The sequence below is a fragment of the Solea solea genome, chromosome 20 (assembly GCF_958295425.1).
Source record: "Solea solea chromosome 20, fSolSol10.1, whole genome shotgun sequence".
In the NCBI taxonomy this organism is placed as follows: domain Eukaryota; kingdom Metazoa; phylum Chordata; class Actinopteri; order Pleuronectiformes; family Soleidae; genus Solea; species Solea solea.
The window spans coordinates 20834136-20854991 of NC_081153.1; the positions used below are offsets into that span (position 1 = coordinate 20834136).

Consider the following 20856-nt stretch of genomic DNA (forward strand, 5'->3'; position numbering starts at 1 on the left):
AAAAAGTCATAGTATAGTATGTCGTCCAAAATTGCTCAAAATAGTCATAGTATAGTACGTCATCTAAATTAACACCAATACTTCTCGGGATTGTAGGGGGAACTTGTTCCAACCAGGGCTTGAACCAAGATCTTCTATGTTGAAGGCAAGAGTACTAACCACTACACCAACCTCATTGTCTAGAATGACTGTCAATTATCATGCTATAGTATGTCATCCAAAATCAGTCACAAAAGTCATAGTGTAGTATGTCGTCCAAAATCACTCAAAAAAAGTCATAGTAAAGTATGTCGTCCAAAATGTAACAAAAAAGTCATAGTAAAGTATGTCGTCCAAAAATCGGTCAAAAAAGTCATAGTATAGTATGTCGTAGAAAATCGGTCAAAAAAGTCATTGTAAAGTATGTCGTCCAAAATGTGACAAAAAAGTCCTAGTATAGTATGTCATCCAAAATGTGACAAAAAAGTCATAGTATAGTATGTCGTCCAAAATGTGACAAAAAAGTCATAGTATAGTATGTCGTTCAAAACCGGTCAAAATAGTCATAGTATAGTATGTCGTCCAAAATCGGTCAAAAAAGTTATAGTATAGTATGTCGTCCAAAATCGGTCAAACAAGTCATAGTATAGAATGTCGTCCAAAATCGGTCAAAAAAGTCATAGTATAGTATGTCGTCCAAAATCGCTCAAAAAAGTCATCGTAAAGTATGTCGTCCAAAATGTGACAAAAAATTCATAGTAAAGTATGTCTTCCAAAATGTGACAAAAAAGTCATAGTAAAGTATGTCGTAGAAAATCGGTCAAAAAAGTCAATGTAAATATTGTCGTCCAAAATGTGACAAAAAAGTCATAGTATAGTATCTCGTCCAAAATGTGACAAAAAAGTCATAGTATAGTATGTCGTCCAAAACCGGTCAAAAAAGTTGTAGTATAGTATGTCGTCCAAAATCGGTCAAACAAGTCAAAGTATAGTATGTCGTCCAAAATCGGTCCAAAAAGTCATAGTATAGTATGTCGTCCAAAATCGCTCAAAAAAGTCATCGTAAAGTATGTCGTCCAAAATGTAACAAAAAAGTCATAGTAAAGTATGTCGTCCAAAAATCGGTCAAAAAAGTCATAGTATAGTATGTCGTAGAAAATCGGTCAAAAAAGTCATTGTAAAGTATGTCTTCCAAAATGTGACAAAAAAGTCATAGTATAGTATGTCGTCCAAAATCGGTCAAAAAAGTCATAGTATAGTATGTCGTCCAAAATGTGACAAAAAAGTCATAGTATAGTATGTCGTCCAAAATCGGTCAAAAAAGTTATAGTATAGTATGTCGTCCAAAATCGGTCAAACAAGTCATAGTATAGAATGTCGTCCAAAATCGGTCAAAAAAGTCATAGTATAGTATGTCGTAGAAAATCGGTCAAAAAAGTCATTGTAAAGTATGTCGTCCAAAATGTGACAAAAAAGTCATAGTATAGTATGTCGTCCAAAATCGGTCAAAAAAGTCACAGTATAGTATGTTGTCCAAAATGTGACAAAAAAGTCATAGTATAGTATGTCGTCCAAAACCGGTCAAAATAGTCATAGTATAGTATGTCGTCCAAAATCGGTCAAAAAAGTTATAGTATAGTATGTCGTCCAAAATCGGTCAAACAAGTCATAGTATAGAATGTCGTCCAAAATCGGTCAAAAAAGTCATAGTATAGTATGTCGTCCAAAATCGCTCAAAAAAGTCATCGTAAAGTATGTCGTCCAAAATGTGACAAAAAAGTCACAGTATAGTATGTCGTCCAAAATGTGACAAAAAAGTCATAGTATAGTATGTCGTCCAAAACCGGTCAAAAAAGTTATAGTATAGTATGTCGTCTAAAATCGGTCAAAAAAGTTATAGTATAGTATGTCGTCCAAAATCCGTCAAACAAGTCATAGTATAGTATGTCGTCCAAAATCGGTCAAAAAAGTCATAGTATAGTAAGTCGTCCAAACTTGCTCAAAAAAGTCATAGTAAAGTATGTCTTCCAAAATGTGACAAAAAAGTCATAGTAAAGTATGTCGTCCAAAATGTGACAAAAAAGTCATAGTAAAGTATGTCGTCCAAAATGTGACAAAAAAGTCATAGTATAGTATGTCGTCCAAAATCGGTCAAAAAAGTCATAGTATAGTATGTCGTCCAAAACGGTCAAAAAAGTCATAGTAAAGTATGTCGTCCAAAATGTGACAAAAAAGTCATAGTATAGTATGTCGTCCAAAATGTGACAAAAAAGTCATAGTATAGTATGTCGCCCAAAATGTGACAAAAAAGTCATAGTATAGTATGTCGTAGAAAATCGGTCAAAAAAGTCATAGTATAGTATGTCGTCCAAAACCGGTCAAAAAAGTTATAGTATAGTATGTCGTCTAAAATCGGTCAAAAAAGTTATAGTATAGTATGTCGTCCAAAATCCGTCAAACAAGTCATAGTATAGTATGTCGTCCAAAATCGGTCAAAAAAGTCATAGTATAGTAAGTCGTCCAAACTTGCTCAAAAAAGTCATAGTAAAGTATGTCTTCCAAAATGTGACAAAAAAGTCATAGTAAAGTATGTCGTCCAAAATGTGACAAAAAAGTCATAGTAAAGTATGTCGTCCAAAATGTGACAAAAAAGTCATAGTATAGTATGTCGTCCAAAATCGGTCAAAAAAGTCATAGTATAGTATGTCGTCCAAAACGGTCAAAAAAGTCATAGTAAAGTATGTCGTCCAAAATGTGACAAAAAAGTCATAGTATAGTATGTCGTCCAAAATGTGACAAAAAAGTCATAGTATAGTATGTCGCCCAAAATGTGACAAAAAAGTCATAGTATAGTATGTCGTAGAAAATCGGTCAAAAAAGTCATAGTATAGTATGTCGTCCAAAATCGGTAAAAAAAAGTCAAAGTATAGTTTTAAAAATGTGTGAACTTCACTTCATTGTAAGATTATAATTTATAACCTCAGAGATACAAGTCATCTTCTGGTGGACTGAAATACTTGTCTTCATGCTCTTACGCTGAATTTCTTGGTTCCTCATCTTGGCCAGTGTTTTTCAAAATTTGAATCGTTGAATTACGAGGACAAAATGTTAGATCCTTCATCAGTTCACTAATGTCATGTGATCCTCAGTCACTGTCGGGAAAATCACTAGCGCTGAAGATGGTCCAGTGGTCAAGGACGTCGCATCACCACTCAAGACATCATGGGTTCAAATCCCACTGGAGGTATGTGTCTACGAATATATGTGTGTCTGTCTGGGTATTTCAAAAACAACTAAACCAAACTAAAAACCAAACTTCCAAAAACCAAACCAAAACTCTGCGTTGCGTTGCGTTGCGTGCGTTTGCGTCATTTCAACTTCCACAAGGATTTCAACTTCATCATCAACGACTCTGCGATAATGGGAGCAAACACCTTGAAAAGGCTTGAAAAAGCCTCGAAGGTGCTAGCTGACATTTTATTTTGCTTTTCCTACCATGCAGTGAGTTTTCTAACTTGACGTTGTTGACTCTTATTTTTTTATTACCATCACTAAGTCATTCTTGCCAAAGTCACTCAGATCTGCACATTCAAACCCATTTTTTTTTGCCTGCCCCACATCCATAAATGACTAATTCATCCTTGCACTTGACAGCTGTAACAAGATAATCAATGTTATTCACTTTTACCTGTCAGTGTTTTCAGTGCCGTGGCTGATCGGTGCTATAGCGCCTTTCAGTGATTTAGGAGAAACTGCAAAAAATGACATGTGACGCCCTGAAGCATAGGTAATTCATCAAGTTTTAAATTTCCCTTTAGAATTCAACTTCACAAAGTCGGTGGCTGTGAGTAATAAATCGATGGGTCCAGTGACAGAAAACTCTGATTGAATGTTTGAGTCAATCAAGCAAGAATGATTATTGTTTTTCCAGCTGCATTTTCAATTTTTCTGTTTAATATCTTTGCAAACTGGATGTATTTCCTTTTTTTTCTTTTCTTTTTTAAATCACCTGGAGCTTTGTGAAACTATGAAATGCACTTTATGACTCATAGAGAAACTAATTAAAAAACACTTTAATACAGTGATAATACGTCAGACAAATTTTAGCCACCTTTAAGGTCCATTTATACTCTACTTTACATCCTTTACTAAGTCCCAAACGTTATCTTTGTCACTACCAGTGTTGCAATGTAGCAAAGTACAAATACTATGTTACTGTGCATGTGACTTTTGTGCAAGTACAAAAGTCACATATCTGTACTTTGTTATTTATATTTCTAGCAACTTTTACTCATTCTTCTAACTATCTTTATTACTCGTTGCTACCAAATACAATCAGAAGAAGAAGAGTTGGTATTATGGTCTGTATTTATATAGAGCTTTTCTAGTCTTGATGAGCTGGTTTACACTGAAGTTTTCACCCATTCACACATGGGGTTAAGGGTCTTGCTCAAGGACACATAGACTAGCAGAGCCAGGAATTGAACCCAAAACCTTCCAGTTGAAAGACAGCTCGCCATATCACTGACCTTTCACTTTTACTTCTAACACTGAAGTACATTTTATATCAGAAAATGACTTTTGATACTTAAGTAATAGAGTAAATGTCATATACTTTAAGACTTTTATTTAAGTCTTAAGTCATATTATAAAAAGTGACTGCAACTTCTACCAAAGTCATTTTCTGGGAACATATTTGTACTTTTACTCGAGTATCACTTTAAAGACTGTTCACTACCCTACATACTGTATTGCATACATTGCATTGGTATGGACATTTACCCAATACTTCCTCTAGAGGGCAGTGCTGAGTACCAAGTTGCAGGCGTCAACAAACAAGGCGACCACTCAAGAGTCGCCATGTTATTGTGCTTGGAATGTAAGACCACTGAACTGAAGTCGTCCCATTAATGAATCGACGTTAGTTTGCATGAAACACTAGGTGGCGTCGTAACAAGCAAGGGAGACATTTACCTAAATATCAACTTAAATTCTTTTTTGCACAAAATCCAAGCACTTTCAATGACCCGTGTCTATTTAAGGGCCTTGTTCATTGTTTGTTTTTTTCAAACTCACAAACTTTCAAGGATTTCAAGGACCCGTGGGAACCCTGGATTGATAATCTGACATGGAGATCATTGTGAAAGGCAAAAATATCAAGTGATTTATGTTTCTTGCATTAATAGATACATGTTAATACAATGTCTGAATGTTAAAATAGTGGTGGAATTAAACTAGAAAATGGTTCTTACCGTATTATGCTCTGCAATACGCGTCTGCTTTATTTATGAAAATAAAAACGTTATCACGCAAAAAACTTTTGCAGCAAAGAACAAAGAGCAGAGACGTGAAAGCAAGAAAAGGCAGAAAGGTAACAGAAGAGTCACAAGGATTAAAAGAGGCACATGGGGAAGCAGACGACACCTCTGTAAAGACATTAGCGATTCCCAGCCGTGTGTTGAAAACCCCTCTCTTCCTTGTTGTCCTCCTTCTCTATCCCTCGCTCCCTTCTGCTCTGTGTGAAGATTAAAAGGAGCAGTCCACCTCTAACCCAGTGTGAAGGGGAAACTTCCCAGAGTACAAAAGTTCTGCTCCTCGCTCGCTGCCAGACTGTGCTGCAGCGCAAATCGGCTTTTAGAAATTAATCGCTGCATTATGGAGGCGGTGAAGTAAACAAACGGAGGACAAGGATGGGGACCTGCGAGTGTGAGACGAGGGGGAAAAGGGAAAAGGAGACGGGGAGAGGAGGTGAAAAGCCGGTGTTTCTCCTGAGTAAAGGAGATGTGAAGGCCATGCTTGTGTGTGTGTGTGAAGAGAGGAGAGGAAATGAAGCATCACAAGCCTGTCCAGTCCTCTGGGACATTCCTGGGGGGAAAAATGTGTCACAGTCTTTTTTTGCTGCATGATCTTGAAGCCTCGTCGCTCTCTCGCTCTCTCGCTCTCTGACTCTCATCTGTCCAGCTTATTACCGGCTTTGTCTTTCGCTGCTTCATTCAAACCACTTCTCCCCGATGGCAAAGAGTCATTGTCGGCAAATCCCTCCTCCTCCTCCTCCTCCTCCTGCAGTTGCCGCTTCCTCTTCTCCTTTTCCTTATTCTATCTCTCCACTGAGAGGTACTTAGATAAGGCCATAGGTTCAGCCTGACGAAATCAGAACTTCCCTCTGAGCCGAGATTAAACTTGCAGTGACCGGACGGACAACTTTGTGCACTTTCTGCACGGCTGGCAAAGAGTTAGTACGTCTCTAAACGCTGCGCCGTTAAAGAGCTTTCACAACGGCAAGCACTGACAGGGTTCCATTAGGGTTCTAGATCTGTCTGGAACCTTGGTGCTCTGAGTGAACCAGCCCACATAAAAGAGGAATTTTGCAAGTCTTGGTTGCCTTTTTTTTTTTAGTACATATTTGGACGACACCACTTTAAACATCCATCCATCGTCTACCTCTTTATCCTCACTGTTGTAAAATCTCCCTTCCTCTCTCCCGGTCATGTGCATTTGTCTAGTTTTCAACGTAGCAGACAAACACTAACCCCGGAGCCATGTCCATGTCAGTCAGCATCTGTTCTGCATGTTTCTGTGTTTTTCAATTCTCGCAACATTCTCCCGACAGTTGTTTCCTAAAAGCTCTGCAAGACCTCCTGATTCTGAGGACTCTGTGTCAGCGGCCCTGATCGTGCAAGGCTTGTTTTTACGCTAACAGACAGTAGGGGGCAGTGGAGACAAGACATTTAACCATCACACTGACTCTAAAGCTGTTAAATTAGGGTAAACATCCTGCACAGTTCTGCTTTAAAGTAATGTATAACATTTTAATCCTAATTCTTTATCTGTTTTGTGTTTTTAAAGATGACACTAAAGTCTGACTAAGCTTTTGACTTACAGGTGTTCACAGATGATGAGCACAGAGAGGATAACTTTGTGATCCCACACTGCCACCTGGTGGTTAATGTGAACATTTGCTCAAACACTGTGCAGTACTTCTATTTGTTTTCACTTTAATCCTCATTCATAACTCGACGCCATTATGTGTCATCGTTGTGTTTTCTGCTCATTTTCTATAAAGCTTTATTCATTTAGTTTACTAAGATACTCTGAAAATACAGAATTATGCTGGAGACTACCGTTTAAAATTAGTGATTTACATATATATTCTATTTAGAATTATTGATAAAGAATAATTCTGAACTTTTAAACGTGAAATGCAAAATCTCGACTTGTAAATTTCCTAAAGGTTAAGCTAACATGGATCAGAATAACTGTGATTCGTGATTATACGTATCTAAAAACAACAACAAAAAACCTTTAGCCACATGTAAAGTACCTAAACCACAGTTTTTCTTAAAACATTAATTTAAAAGTGCCCGATTATAAAATAAGGGAAAAAACAGTGAGAACCTGAAACCAGATGAGGTTTCATCTTGGGAAAACTGCTGAAAACAGATTATGATACAATAGGCAGAATTTATAGTGCAAAATTTATTAAAAGACTGATTCCAGTTCTTACAATAGGCATGCTCTGTTATGAAAATGTTAAATTGAAGTGCATTTTTATGCATTTTTGATTGGCTAATGTGATCTGGAGTTAAAGGTCCAGTGTGTAACATTTTATGAGGCATTGACAGAAACTAAATATACAACCCATAGATATGTTGATATAAACTTATCATTGCATTAAAATCACCAGATGTTTGGATTCCGTAACTTAAAATAAGGATTTTTTAAGTAGGCCATATTTTTGAAGCAGAAGCAAAATAAAGTTAAAAAAATTACTGCAAAAATCCTTTTTGGATCACGAAGGCCACTGTAGTTCCCTGACGCACTTGGGAAAGGAAGGGGTGAGAGGAGGAGTCCCAAAAAGAGCAAAAAGAAGCTTTGAATTATATAAGAAAATGACATATGGCTTTGGCATATTGGCTTTAGAGCCCTGACGCTGCTGCTGTTCTCCGCACCTGTATTTAAACATAGAAAATATCACTAATTCTTACACACTGGACCTTTAAGAAGCCGTTATTAAAGACTATCTGTAATTTTCTGTGTATTTTCCTCTAGTAACTCATCATATTTCTCTAACCTCATCAATCCTTCCAGCTGAGACCCAGAGTCTCAGCTATGAAGGAAAAGATGTGCGTGTCCTCTAAGATGGCCTTGGCGGTGGGTTTCCCTGCGCCGTGGCCACTGCGAGTGTCCACCCTGACCAAGAGCGGCTGCTGCTGCGCGGCGCTGCTGCCCACGCCGTGCTGCAGTGCCGCGCAGTACTTGAGCGTGTGCAGAGGCACCACGCGGTCATCGTGGTCCCCAGTCAGGAGCAGGACGGCTGGGTAAGGAGGGCCAGTGTACGGCGGCTGAGGGAGATTGTGGAGAGGAGAGTACCTGAGGAGGAAGAGCAGAGGGAACTTTCAAACTCTCATGTGTGACGACACTTGTTGATTTACTTAAAAATCACAGGTGGAGCTGAAGGTCACTGAATGACTCAAATATGGGCTACAATTAGTAAGTTCTCTTAGTCTAAAACTACTCAAGCACACAACATACTACAAACAATGTAAAAACAATACAACAATATACAGGATAAAATCAGATAAGCAGCTTTTTTGTTTAATAAAAGCAATAAAAAATGCATTTACAGTCAGTTTCTGCCTCAAAGTCATTTAAAATACTGTCAAAGATTCTCATGAGAGCAGATCCTTCAGTTAAAGACAACTTTGTAGAAAACAAGTCAGCTTCTGAAAGGTGAATATTTTCTGGGTTTTTTGGTACATATAAGAAACAAATCATTAAAACTGGATTATTTGGGTTTGTGGACAAAAACATGACATTTGAGGACATTATCATTTCCAGGTTTGGGAAACAGTGACGGCCTTTTTTTTTGGACCAAATAATCGAGAAAACAATCAACTAATTAATTGAATATAAAAATAATCATTAGTTGCAGCCCGACAACACATAGAGAAGTAGAATGAGTACAAAATAATAAAGAAATTTTGAGCAGAATCTAGATCACTGAGTTGTGACTGATAACAAAAACATAAACCTCACTTTCCTGCTGTGCATTATTCATTTGAATATTTGCTCTAACCTAAATATTTGTTAAAGTTTGAGTTATTTTGTTTAAATCATTTGTGTAAATTAGTATTTTCCCCTATTTATATTTACACTTGACTTTGTGTTTCCATTGAAATTGTCCTTATAAATAAAAGATGTTCTTTATCACATAGGGATTATCTGGTGATTGTGTTATCGTGTTAACAGTGAAAAGAAAAAAAGAAATTCAGCAACCTACATTGCGATATTCTGTCTTTATGATTATTTGCATCACAGTTGAATATGATTTTTAAAAATAACTACACTTCAGATTCTCTTGTGTATTTTAGTGCAGTGTTGTGACGGTGTGTGTGTGTGTGTGTGTGTGTGTGTTTCCATACTTGATGAGCCACTTGAACTGCTCCGCGTCGTCAGAGCAGCCGTAGTCAGTCGTCCACGCGTGGCCGATGGTGAATTTGTGGAACTTGAGCATATCCATCACTCCCACTTCAGCCACAGCACAGCCGTACAGGTCTGGACGCTGGTTCACACACGCCGCTGTAGGTGTTTGTGTCATACATTTAATATGTTTAACAAAAAGAGACAAACCCACATACATTTCTATTCACTTTACAAAACCACACACTGTGCAAATGAAAGAAGTAAAAGTCAAATGTGTAAATATTATAAATAAAAACACTAATGCGGCAGAGAAGCTCCTGCACTCACCCACTAACAGGCCTCCGTTAGACGCTCCGTTGATGGCGACGCGACTCGCTGTGGTGAAGTTCTCCTGGATCAGATACTCGGCTGCACACTGGAAGTCATCGAAGCAGTTCTGCTTGTTCCCTAAAGTCCCCGCTACACAACACATGACACAGCAGAACATCATCAGGAGAACATCATCATTTCCAGGTTTGACAAACACTGTGTTTTTTGTGTAGTTGTACCTTTGTGCCAGGTGAGTCCGTACTCTCCTCCCCCTCTGATGTTGGCCACAGCCAGGATTCCTCCCAGGTGTCTCACAAACAGCAGGTAAGCAACACTGACAGAGAGGAAACACAAACACAAGGATGAGTATAAACAAGTACGAGTTTTTTATATTGTAAAGAAACTGTATTTAGATGTAGAAGATTGATTATCGTGCTTAAAGGCTTGTGTATGTTTATAGAAAGCTGGCAAATTAAAGCTTGATATCGGGACTTGATGTTAATCGGACTTGCTTTTAGCTTATGAACCTTGTAGAACCTCAGATCTTCTGGTTAAAGTGAAAGTAAAACTCACAGAGAGTGTGTGTAACTGTGTGTAACTGTGTGTTACTGTGCTCTCACTTATAGTATGGTTGTATAGACGCCTCAAAGCCTCCGTATCCATAGAGGAGAACAGGATGACTTCCATCTTTCTTCAGGCCCTTGGCGTGAACTAAGAACATGGGGATCTTGGTTCCGTCTTTACTGGGATAAAATACCTGGGAATAAATACAAGTACAACAAACAGCTCAGTACAGATCAGAACAAGTGCAAAGTGCAATATTTCACATACAAATGCAGCTCTATGTGTATTCTTAGTACATAAATACTTATTTCTTAGTTTTAATTATTTATTCTCTTCTTTCATTCAATTATTTTAATCAAAAAACAATCGTTCCTCTGCATTCATACTGTAACTGAAAAAAATTAAACTGTGCACACAAACACACACAGTGGACATTCATAATAATAACAAAAGGGCTGCAATGATTCATCGATTATAAATCTATTACAAAATGAATTGCAAACTATTTTGACAATTGATTAGTTGGTTTGAGTGGGTTTTTTTCATGTAAGTTTTCAGCTTCTTAAAAGTGAATATTTGCTCCATAAAACAAAGAAATTATTAAAACTGAATCATTTTTAGTTTAGTTTGGATAAAACCAGACATTAGAGCACATCATCATTTCAAATTGGGTTTTTTTTTGCAACTTTCTCAGACATTTTTAGAATACACTTTGTTGAAGCCATAATGTAGTTTACATGTTTGAACACTGGGTGGAGCTGCAGCACAGGAAAGCCTAGGCTGCAGCAGTCTGACACAACAGCTGAAACTAAAGTGGGTTTTACGTGTGCTACGTAACGAGTATGGTGACAAAAAAGGAACAGAACAAAAGCGTCTGAAAAAAGTTCTACCCGTTAAATGAATGTTAATGTAAATGTAAATGTAAATATAAATGTAAATGTAAATATATGGGGGTTTAATGGAAATACTGTGTAGATAAAGATAATGAAAAGTCAGTGGCTCCTCTGAACAGACGTGGTTGTACAGAGACTTGGAGGTGGAACATATTACCTGTGTGGTCTGATAATCTTCCTGTTTGATTCCTTTCACCTCCACTTCTCTGAAGACCGTGGGCTGCGGCTTTGACTCACTCAGGTCACAGTAGTAAATGATTCCTGGACATTAAAGCACAGCAGACGTGAGCGGCCACGAGCGGAACCTGAAACTGGACCTCAACAAAAATGTCATCTCATGTAGTGAGAAAAAAAAAAGAGACCTGCATCACAATTTTAACAATTAAATAGAGAAAAACAGTAACAGTAAAGTTACATTACATTGCTAAACTAAACCCTCAGAACTTATATAAAAGCATCTTATTATATTCACTTAACAAAGATTATGAAATGAATCACAGGTTAATTGTATGGTTACATATGTGGGTTTTTAAACTGACTGCACGAGTTTGTCGTGGAAAAAACACAATATTCAGAAGTCATTTCTGATATTTTATGGGTAAAATGTTTAATTGTATATATTGTATGTGTTAATAGAGAATTTGAATGCATTTGATTGTATAATAAGTACTCATAAGACATATTTCATATATGCAATAATTCCACTGCACTTTCTGTTTTGTTTTTGTACTTCTGCTATTGAAACTGTCTCTAAAACTATATTGTATACATCTTTTAATTCAGTTCTATTTTTGTTATAACATTACTTATTCTATTTCTATTACTATTTCAAATACTAAGTATTTTCTGAACCCTTTTGCTGCTGTGAATTTCCCGAGTGTGGGATCAATACAGTCTAATCTACATCATACAGTATATAACACAGTTAGGGCTGCAACTATCCATTATTATTTATAATCGATGAATCTGTCGACCTCCTTTAATACTTGTTTTTATTGTCATTTGTTGTTGAGCTGACCTGGTGTCGTGAACGAGGTGAACTTGTAGAAGAAGTCCGAGTGCTTCCTCTTGCAGCTCACGCCGGCCACTGTGCCGACGTCCAGCGGCAGATCCATGACCAGTCGGCCTGTGGACAGCTCGTACACCTGCAGGATGTCCTTCACGTCGTGGACATAGTTGACCAGCAGGTGGTGCTGGTTCACACAAGAGACGAAGCCTGAGGGACAAATACAAAAACACAATGTAAGCGTGACAATATTATCTTGTGTGCTTTGAGTGAGAGTTCAATATAACAGCTTTTTATTATTATTTTATTATGTTACTATAGCACAGATTTAACACAGGTGCATACAGCAAGTTTTTTGACTGAATAATGTATTTGATTATTTAAATTCAAATGATATTATACTATTAGTTTTAACTCTTATAATCACACAGCACCTTACCTCCAGAGGTTTTAAAGTTTTACTTATTTTTAATTTTATATTTTTTAAGTTTAAACTGTTGGTTCTTTCTTTTTTTTCTTTTTATTGTTGGGCTGACCGGGTTCTGGAGAGACTGAAATTTCGTTCTGACCTCATGTCTGAATGTGTGTTGGAATGACAATAAAGGAATCTTGAATCTTGAATCTTGAATCTTGATCTTACTAACTTCATCCAGCAGAGGGCAGACTAACACACTGATCACACAGTGATACATATTAGAGTGTGTTGAAAAAGCATTTAAAAGCCCAGACTTTAAAGTTTACATTAAATGACTTTATCTACCTTAGATAGATAATAAAAAATTAAATCATGAAACTTGAGTCTTTTATATTTGTATCATATCAGCTCTATCGAGGCAGCCATTTTGGACCCCCATGTACGTCTTTACCACAACATGCAACGTCACCAATAAATGCAGCGACATTTGACGCACTGTACCTTTCTTTTAAATGATGAAAAGCAAGTTGCGCTGTGCATTAATTCAGTTTTCTACTTTCTACTTCACTTTTCTCTTCCCCGCTCTATTATTGGTTTGTTTGCATGAGGTGTGATGTGCGTGTGCACACGTCTTAGCTGACATGTGGATATTTTTTTTTTTATGATCTCAAGCGACAATTACCGTCATTTTACCGTCATGACTCACATTGAAACGAAAAAGAAAAAAAAAAGAGAGCTAAATATCACTTTCTGAGCTAAGTTCCCTGTGACGGACGACCTTGACCACAGACCGACTTCTCATTTATTGTGGTCAGACTCAAACATCAGGACAGAAATTCAGTGAAGTGATTTTGCAATATTTCATGGGACTGAATTGTGGAACTAAAAGCCATTCTTCTCAGAGTGCACTCAAGTTTGATGTCATACAGTTCCTCTGCAGAGAAATGCCATTATATAATCACTGGCCACTTTATTAGGTACACCTGTTGGACTGCTCTTTAAACTGGTCAACCAATCACGTGATAGCAGCTCGACGCTTTCAGACATGCATACACAGTCGAGACGAGCTTCTCAAGTTCAAACTGAGCATTAAAATGAGGAGGAAATATCATTGAAGTGACGTTGAATGTGACATAATTGTTGGCGCCAGACTGGCTGCTGTGGGTGTTTCAGAAACTGATGATTTACTGGGATTTTCACACACAACTATCTCTAGAATCTACAGAGAATTGTCCAAAAAATATCCAGTGAGCGGCAGAATGACCAGAAAGCAGTGATCAAAAATTTATATTTTTCAAATTTGCAGCTTGAAAAAAACCCCATTAGCAAACGGCAAAGGCTCCAATTTAGGATATGAGTCATAAAACATCTGCCTTCATGGTCACTGATTTTCATCTTACTATTTTAATATCATACGCTGTTAATGGGATCTTCAGTATCATATTCTAATTGGAATTATTTTATTTTGTGTTATTTCTTCAGTGAACGCAGTTGTTGTTCTATGAGTATTTTCTTCATTTCTTTGCTCTGGATAACAAATTAATCATTAAAAGTGAATCATTTTGGTTTGTGGACAAAACAAGACATTTGAGAACATCATCATTTCCACCGATCAACATTTTTTAAGGTTTTCTGATATTTTATGGACCAAACGATTAATCAATTAATCGAGAAAATAATCCACAGATTAATCGATTATGAAAATAATCGTTAGCTGCAGCTCTAATTGTTACTTTGGAAGGTCAGATATCGATATATAAAATCCTCAGATCAATCCTTTAATATTTGCCATTTCCTCTGCGCAAATCTCGCAAGACTTCCAGTGAAGCTGAGTCAGCAGATTTATTCACTAATTGACCAGAAATAGTGACTCTTGTTTGTTAACGTCACTGTTCTCTTCTTCTGATGAGCAAAAAGAGGATGTGGATGCAGGTCAGTCTGAGCTCACAGCACCCTCTGCTGGACAACTAATTCATTTAAAATGTCTAGTGGTGTTTGTAGGCTGGATATTTTGAATTTGAACTTTTTTTTGAAAGTTAGAGTTTGGATTATCACCTGACTGTACTGTTGTAGGTCATATTAAATAAAAAGGTGCATTAACGTAACTACTTTGGGGTCACATTTTTATGTGAATGAATACTTTTTAATGACAGGTTAGAGAGAGATCCAAATCATATACAATTTAGAGCATTCGTTCTGTGGAAATAACTTTCAAAATTGGTATGCAAATTAAAATATCTCAAAAGAAATTGATAATAAATCAAAAATGTAATCGAATCAGGACCTTGTGAATCAGGAATGAATTGATTTAGGAAAACAGCAGCGATGACGAGGCCTAATTTCCACTCACCCAGGACGTCCTTGCTGTGCTGTGGCATGAGGGTCGTCCAGTGCTGCCTCTCTGCTTTCTGGATGTCTATGTTGATGATACAGTATCGCGGAGCGTCCAAGTTTGAGCGGAAAGTGAACACAGTTCCCTCGTTGGTGATGTAAGAGTACTGGGCGTCAAAGTTGTCCACAAGTTTGACCCACGGCAGCAGTCCTGAAGGAGAAAATGATGCTGCGTGTGATTTTGTTTCCCAACTTCCAATTATTTCATACTTTCATACTTTTACAAGAGAAAACAGGTTTGAAATCACTACATCTGCTGAGGTCATTGTTCAGTTATATTGTGCAACAGTATTTCTGCATTTCTGCTATTTTTCATCAGTTATAGATTCCCATACAGTCATGTGTGCTGACAATGCTCAAAGTGGGTACAAAATCAGAAAAAATGCTATTAAAAGGGTATAAATGCATTAGTCAGTCATCATGAAAACACATAACAATCACTCTGGACTCTTTTTACCTGAGTAGACAGAACACACGAGGCACAGGCACAGAACAACTGACCTGTGATGCCGCTGGGAAGCTGCTGCAGGTCACAGTACCACAGCTGGTTGACGGGCTGACAGCCTTCAGTGATGGATAACACGGCATATCTGCCATCGTCTGATATCTGGAGGGAGGACGGAGAGAAAATAGAGAGGAAAGAAGAAAAGAATGCGTGTGATTATGTAAACTAACACGTTTTTAAACTGCTTTTTGGAAGAAAATGACAAGTTCATCCCTAGCAGGTTTAAAAGGGACTACAAGCGTCACTGTGATATCAGACTGCAAGAAACTGGATTGTTTTCTAAAATCCCTGTTTCCCTGTGCACTGCTAGTGATGTGTTCAGACATGACCACATTTGGCAATGTGGCTTTCATGGAGGTGAATCATATGCAATGGAGGACAAAGGTAAACAAAGACGAGCTGAAAAGTTCATAGGCCGACAATGATGCAAATGTGATTTATTTTTGTTGATGTGAAAGTCAGATGTTGAGATTTAAACAGTCGATAGACTCACGGTTACTGAGCTGTGCCACTTTGGATGATCTGGAAACTCGGCAACCAGAATGTCCTGGGATTGTTCGGTGCCGATCACATGGTAGTAGAGCTTCTGGTTGATGTTGCAGGTGGTTTCAGTACCTTTGACACAACACAGATTTAGAACATTCATGATAACGTGCAGTGATTCAGGATTAGTACACAGTTTAACCAGTACAGTGTATAATGCACTGGTTCCCAAAGACTGGGTCGGGACCCACAGACGGGTCGCAAGAGATTTTTTTGGGTCCCCAACTAAATTTTGCTTCATAATAATTGAAAAAAAAAAAAGGGAAAATACACAAAATATTGATTAAAAATACATGGTATTGACAACATGAATTTTAAAAAGGTCATTTAATAACACCGCTTTAATTTTGAGCCCAATTGTTTGTGTTACAGCCGAATTTGATCATAGTTATACACACACACATGTAAATACTCTCTACTTAACATTAAAAAGCCAAAGAAATAAAGCATGTTTTATGTGAAATGAAAGGTAATAAGTGTATTTAAAGATCATGTTTTCATATCATAAACAGTAGATATTTTATTTTAGAGTGTATTTACTTTAGTGTATTGTCACTCTCCTTTGAGAAGCGTAAACATCCCAAAAGAGAACGTTTCATGAGTCGAGAGAAACAACCTGAGTGTAGCTTTCTATCCATATATATCAGGATATAAACTAAAAAGATATATATATATATATATATATATATATATAATATCTATATATAGAAGATATTATTTATTTTTTATCTCTAGTTGTTATGTATTTATATTGTGATAAGATTTTTAGCCATATTGTCTTTAGTATTAGAGTTCTGTGGCGTCTCCTCCTCACCGTCTGTTTTTCCTTCCTGACGTGGGTAGCAGTTGTAAAAGATGCCCTTTGCATCGTGAGTCCAGGCCAGGCAGCTGAATTTAACCCTCTCCAGAACATCAGGCAGTGATGCGAGGTCATCGGCCTTCATGAAGCGCACCGTGACCCAGTCGGAGCCGCTGCTACTCAAACCATACGCGAAATATTCACACTCCTCCGACAGACGACCCACTGAACACAGGAAAAAAAAGACACAAGTCGTCTGGTTTTGTTTCCTGTTTCTCTGTGTTTATGAAAGTTTGTCTGTTGACTCACTCTTCAGTGCCACAGTGCCGTCTTCAGAGAGTTTATTGGGGTCAAAGAAGACGGTAGCGGGCGCGTCCAGAGAGTCCTGCACATACAGCACATCCTGGTTCTGGAGGCCTTTGTTATGAAAGTAGAAATACCTGAAAATAAAGCAGGAAATAACAAAGAGATCAGGAAGACGTTCAACTTCACCTGGGCAGTACTTGTCCTTTACATTTCAACAATACCTCTTCCCTCTCTTGTAGGGGCAGCTGTATTTGGGATAGTCAAAGAGCTCAGTGAGGCGCTGGTGGAACTGAGCCTGGACGGCACACTGCTCCAGGTATGGCATGGTCACTTTGTTCTGCTCTTCAACAAAGGCCTGAAATAAAACAGGAGAATGAAGGCGGATGTTTTCCTGTGTTTAAAGGCTTATCCACACAGAAACAGGACTTTCCTGAAACTTTATTTTTCTTTATAGTTTTTTAAGTTTTTAGTTTAGTGTTCTATACGCTGTTGTATACATGCCAGGCCTGTATGTGGTGCTGTAACGCGGCTACATCAAAAAATGGAGAAAACGTCGCGCACGCACATGAACTGTGTGCAAGCCATTTTTATTTAAATAAAGCTTTATCCAAACAAGTATACGTTGAAATGTATACAAGCACAGAAACAGAGACAGACTGAAGAAAGTCACGACAACTGAAAATACACTATAAAGCGAGTAGACCAAATCGTTTTGGGTTGTCTACACAAAAAGGCTGTGGTGGAGTTTTAGGAATTTCCCACTATTTGTTTTTAACACGTTCAAAAAAAATTGTGCTTCAGGGCTTCTAAAATGTTGTTTCTGTGTGGATTAAGGCAGGGCAATATGGCTGATAAATAGTAGCTCAATATTTTTAGGCTATATCCCCATATATTAGATATATGTGGATACACACTCCCTTAATTTCACATAATACCTTCTTTATTTATTTGGCTTTTTAATGTTAAACGAAGGATATTTACATGTTAGAAACACTGAACTTGCCTATAAATATGGTTAAAGTGTTATTAAATGACTAATATAATTTTGTTGATTCCGTGTATTTTATTTGTATCAAAACATATAGAATAAATATGATTACCAATGCAACAGCCTTTAAAACCAGGAAAAGTCGTCACAGATCACCTTATTTATATAATATGACGATATCACATCATGATACGGATATAATATTGATATACTGTGCACGTATATACCATGGTTTCTGCACCATCAGGGTCTTCGAGCCATGCGTACGGATCACAGATCTTGGTTCCATTGTAGTCGTCCACCTGAGGGGAAGATAAAGACACATACAAGTACATACACATGCAAACAGGTGAGTGTACTTCTTGGCCTGTATTCGTTTCTTGACGGGAATAGATTCCATATGGTAATTCCACGGCTGGAAGTTCCCTGCTGAATTTTAATTTCACCATCAGCTGAGTATTTGTCTTGGCTGACGGTTTGACTGAGTGTTGTTTTTAAGGTTAAGTGCTTCTGAAAGTCGGCCCTCGTGCACCAAAGAGCGAATTTGACTCAACATGGGTTCTTTCAACACATGCACACACGCACGATAGTTGTCAGTAAGTGAACAGTAACGGAAAAAAACATTTTCATTTTGATGTTTGGCTGGATTTCCTTTTCTTTCCTTCTTCCTTTTTGTTACAATATAACAGTTTGATAATAACACATGTTCATTCACAACATGAATCAAATATATGGTCTGTATCTACATGCAATCTGCATTTTGTTATTGCACTGTAAAATAGTTCACTTTCAATAATAGCGCTAAATATTAAATACATGAACCAGGTCATCTCAATTAACCTAGTAAAGAAAAGGTTTTACTGCACTTTGCTGTAACTCTGCCAATGCTGATTAAAAACTGAGACATTGTCCTGCTTAAGATGTGGACCCTTTAATAACATGGGGCCTTTTCCATCAGTTGGACTAATATGATCAGGGCTTTGCTGTCAGTGATTATTTATTCTCTCAATTCATTCATTTGTTGTTTGGTTGTCATAAATGTCAGAATAATTGTAATAATAACAAACAAACAAGTTAATCAGCATTTCCCATACATCAAATGTCTTTCATGGAGGTGCAAAATAAGAAAAATATTCACATTTCAGACATTGAAATCAATTTAATCAGCTGTTTTCATTAAAAACCAAATCACTCAAACCAATATATGATTGTCACATTAGGTGCAGATTCATTTAATCGTCAAATGTTTATGGATTCATCAAATAATTGCTGCTGTCACACAGGGACCTGCACTTAAATCAAAAAATAATCATTTGTGCACAGCTGGTCCAAGGTATTGTGCAAGTTAGCACAATGTGGCTCTCATTAATGTAATATATATATGTATATGTATATACATATATATATACATATATACATATATACATATGTACATACGCACACATATATACATATATATGTGTATATACTTATATATATATATATATATATATATACATACATACATATATCTAACCTGTATTTATCTTAAGCTAATTGTTGTATGAATACAAGGTCTTTTTTGGGATTTTACTATACTACTAACAAAAAACACTGGTTTGGTGTAAATAACACAAAATTAATTCATGCAATTAATGGAATTTACTGTGTAGCGACTAAGTCTTGTACCATGGCGCTATTGGCTGCTGAATGATCTTCCTTAGTGTCTGTTCTGACACTGTCACTTACATTCCATTTCCACTCAACAAGTGTCTTTCTATTTCCAATAAACAAATCAAAACCAAACTTAAACCCGAGTACAGTCGAAAACCTCGGGCAGAATAAGAAATGAAATACAGACCACATCCTAGTGGTTGGGCAGGAAATCTCACAAATAACATGTGATATGGCCACTAACTACTGTGTTATATTTGGTGACTCTGAGAAGGTGGTGGGGGCAAAATCAGATTCTGCTTTAGGCCCCATAAAAGTTTGTGCCGGCACTGGCTGGCACAGTCGGCTACAAAGTGAACATCAACTCGACACTCTGTCAGTGGGAGCAGCATGTGTATAAATTCATACTTTTCACGTGACTGATACCTCGAGTACTTTTGTTGTTTTTTACAGTTAAGTTTTTGTTTCCTTCCCTGAGTCACCGTCACGAGTCTCTTCCCCAGCCCTCCACCCTTTTGACTCGTCCTTCTCTTCCTGCTCTCGCTTTTTCTTCTCAGTAAAACAGCAGCAGCAGCAGCAGCAGCAGCTGCAGGACTTTACCACTAACCTTGTTTTCATCTCGTCGTGCAGCCGGGTATTTAAACGTCATGCTGTTTCTCTGCCGAGTCGCTTTTCGCTTGTTATTACTCGTTTATGTGTCTTTTTGTGGCCGCCCTGACAGCTGCGCCGCGGAGGAATGAAGTGAAGTGAAATGAAAGTGAAAGTATTTCCCCCACAGAGCATAATGACACGAACACACGTGTGGGTTTCTGTGTCACCAACCGCCCGTACTTGTTCTCTCTACACACAGGAAGTGATGCCCATCCAGGGCACGGGGTGCCATTTTGTGTCTCATCATTATGAGATACTAAGTCAGGGCCGACACAAGCCTTTATGGGGCCCTAAGCCCCAGAGTATGCAGAGCGTAGTACCTGGTGGGGGCCCCCAAAATTAAGGTTGAAGAAAATGTCATGATAATCATTATATTATTACATGAAATAAAATTGATGAATGAGTTATGAACAGGCCCACTGTTGTTGTTG

General features: G+C 37.5%; 1 protein-coding gene across 1 annotated transcript; it reads right to left on the bottom strand.

The window, feature by feature from the left end:
• Positions 1 to 7440: 7440 nt before the first annotated feature.
• Positions 7441 to 20607, bottom strand: LOC131447974 (prolyl endopeptidase-like). Its single transcript, XM_058620104.1, has 15 exons — positions 20382 to 20607; positions 18349 to 18423; positions 17355 to 17488; positions 17137 to 17267; positions 16843 to 17052; positions 15979 to 16100; positions 15482 to 15587; positions 14940 to 15131; positions 12187 to 12384; positions 11326 to 11429; positions 10332 to 10468; positions 9951 to 10045; positions 9730 to 9861; positions 9402 to 9558; positions 7441 to 8349 (listed from the first exon to the last, which is right to left on the bottom strand). Exons 1-15 carry the CDS (start codon positions 20421 to 20423, stop codon positions 8055 to 8057), a joined length of 2130 nt encoding a protein of 709 aa, XP_058476087.1. The 5' UTR covers positions 20424 to 20607; the 3' UTR covers positions 7441 to 8054.
• Between the last annotated feature and the right edge of the window lie 249 nt (positions 20608 to 20856).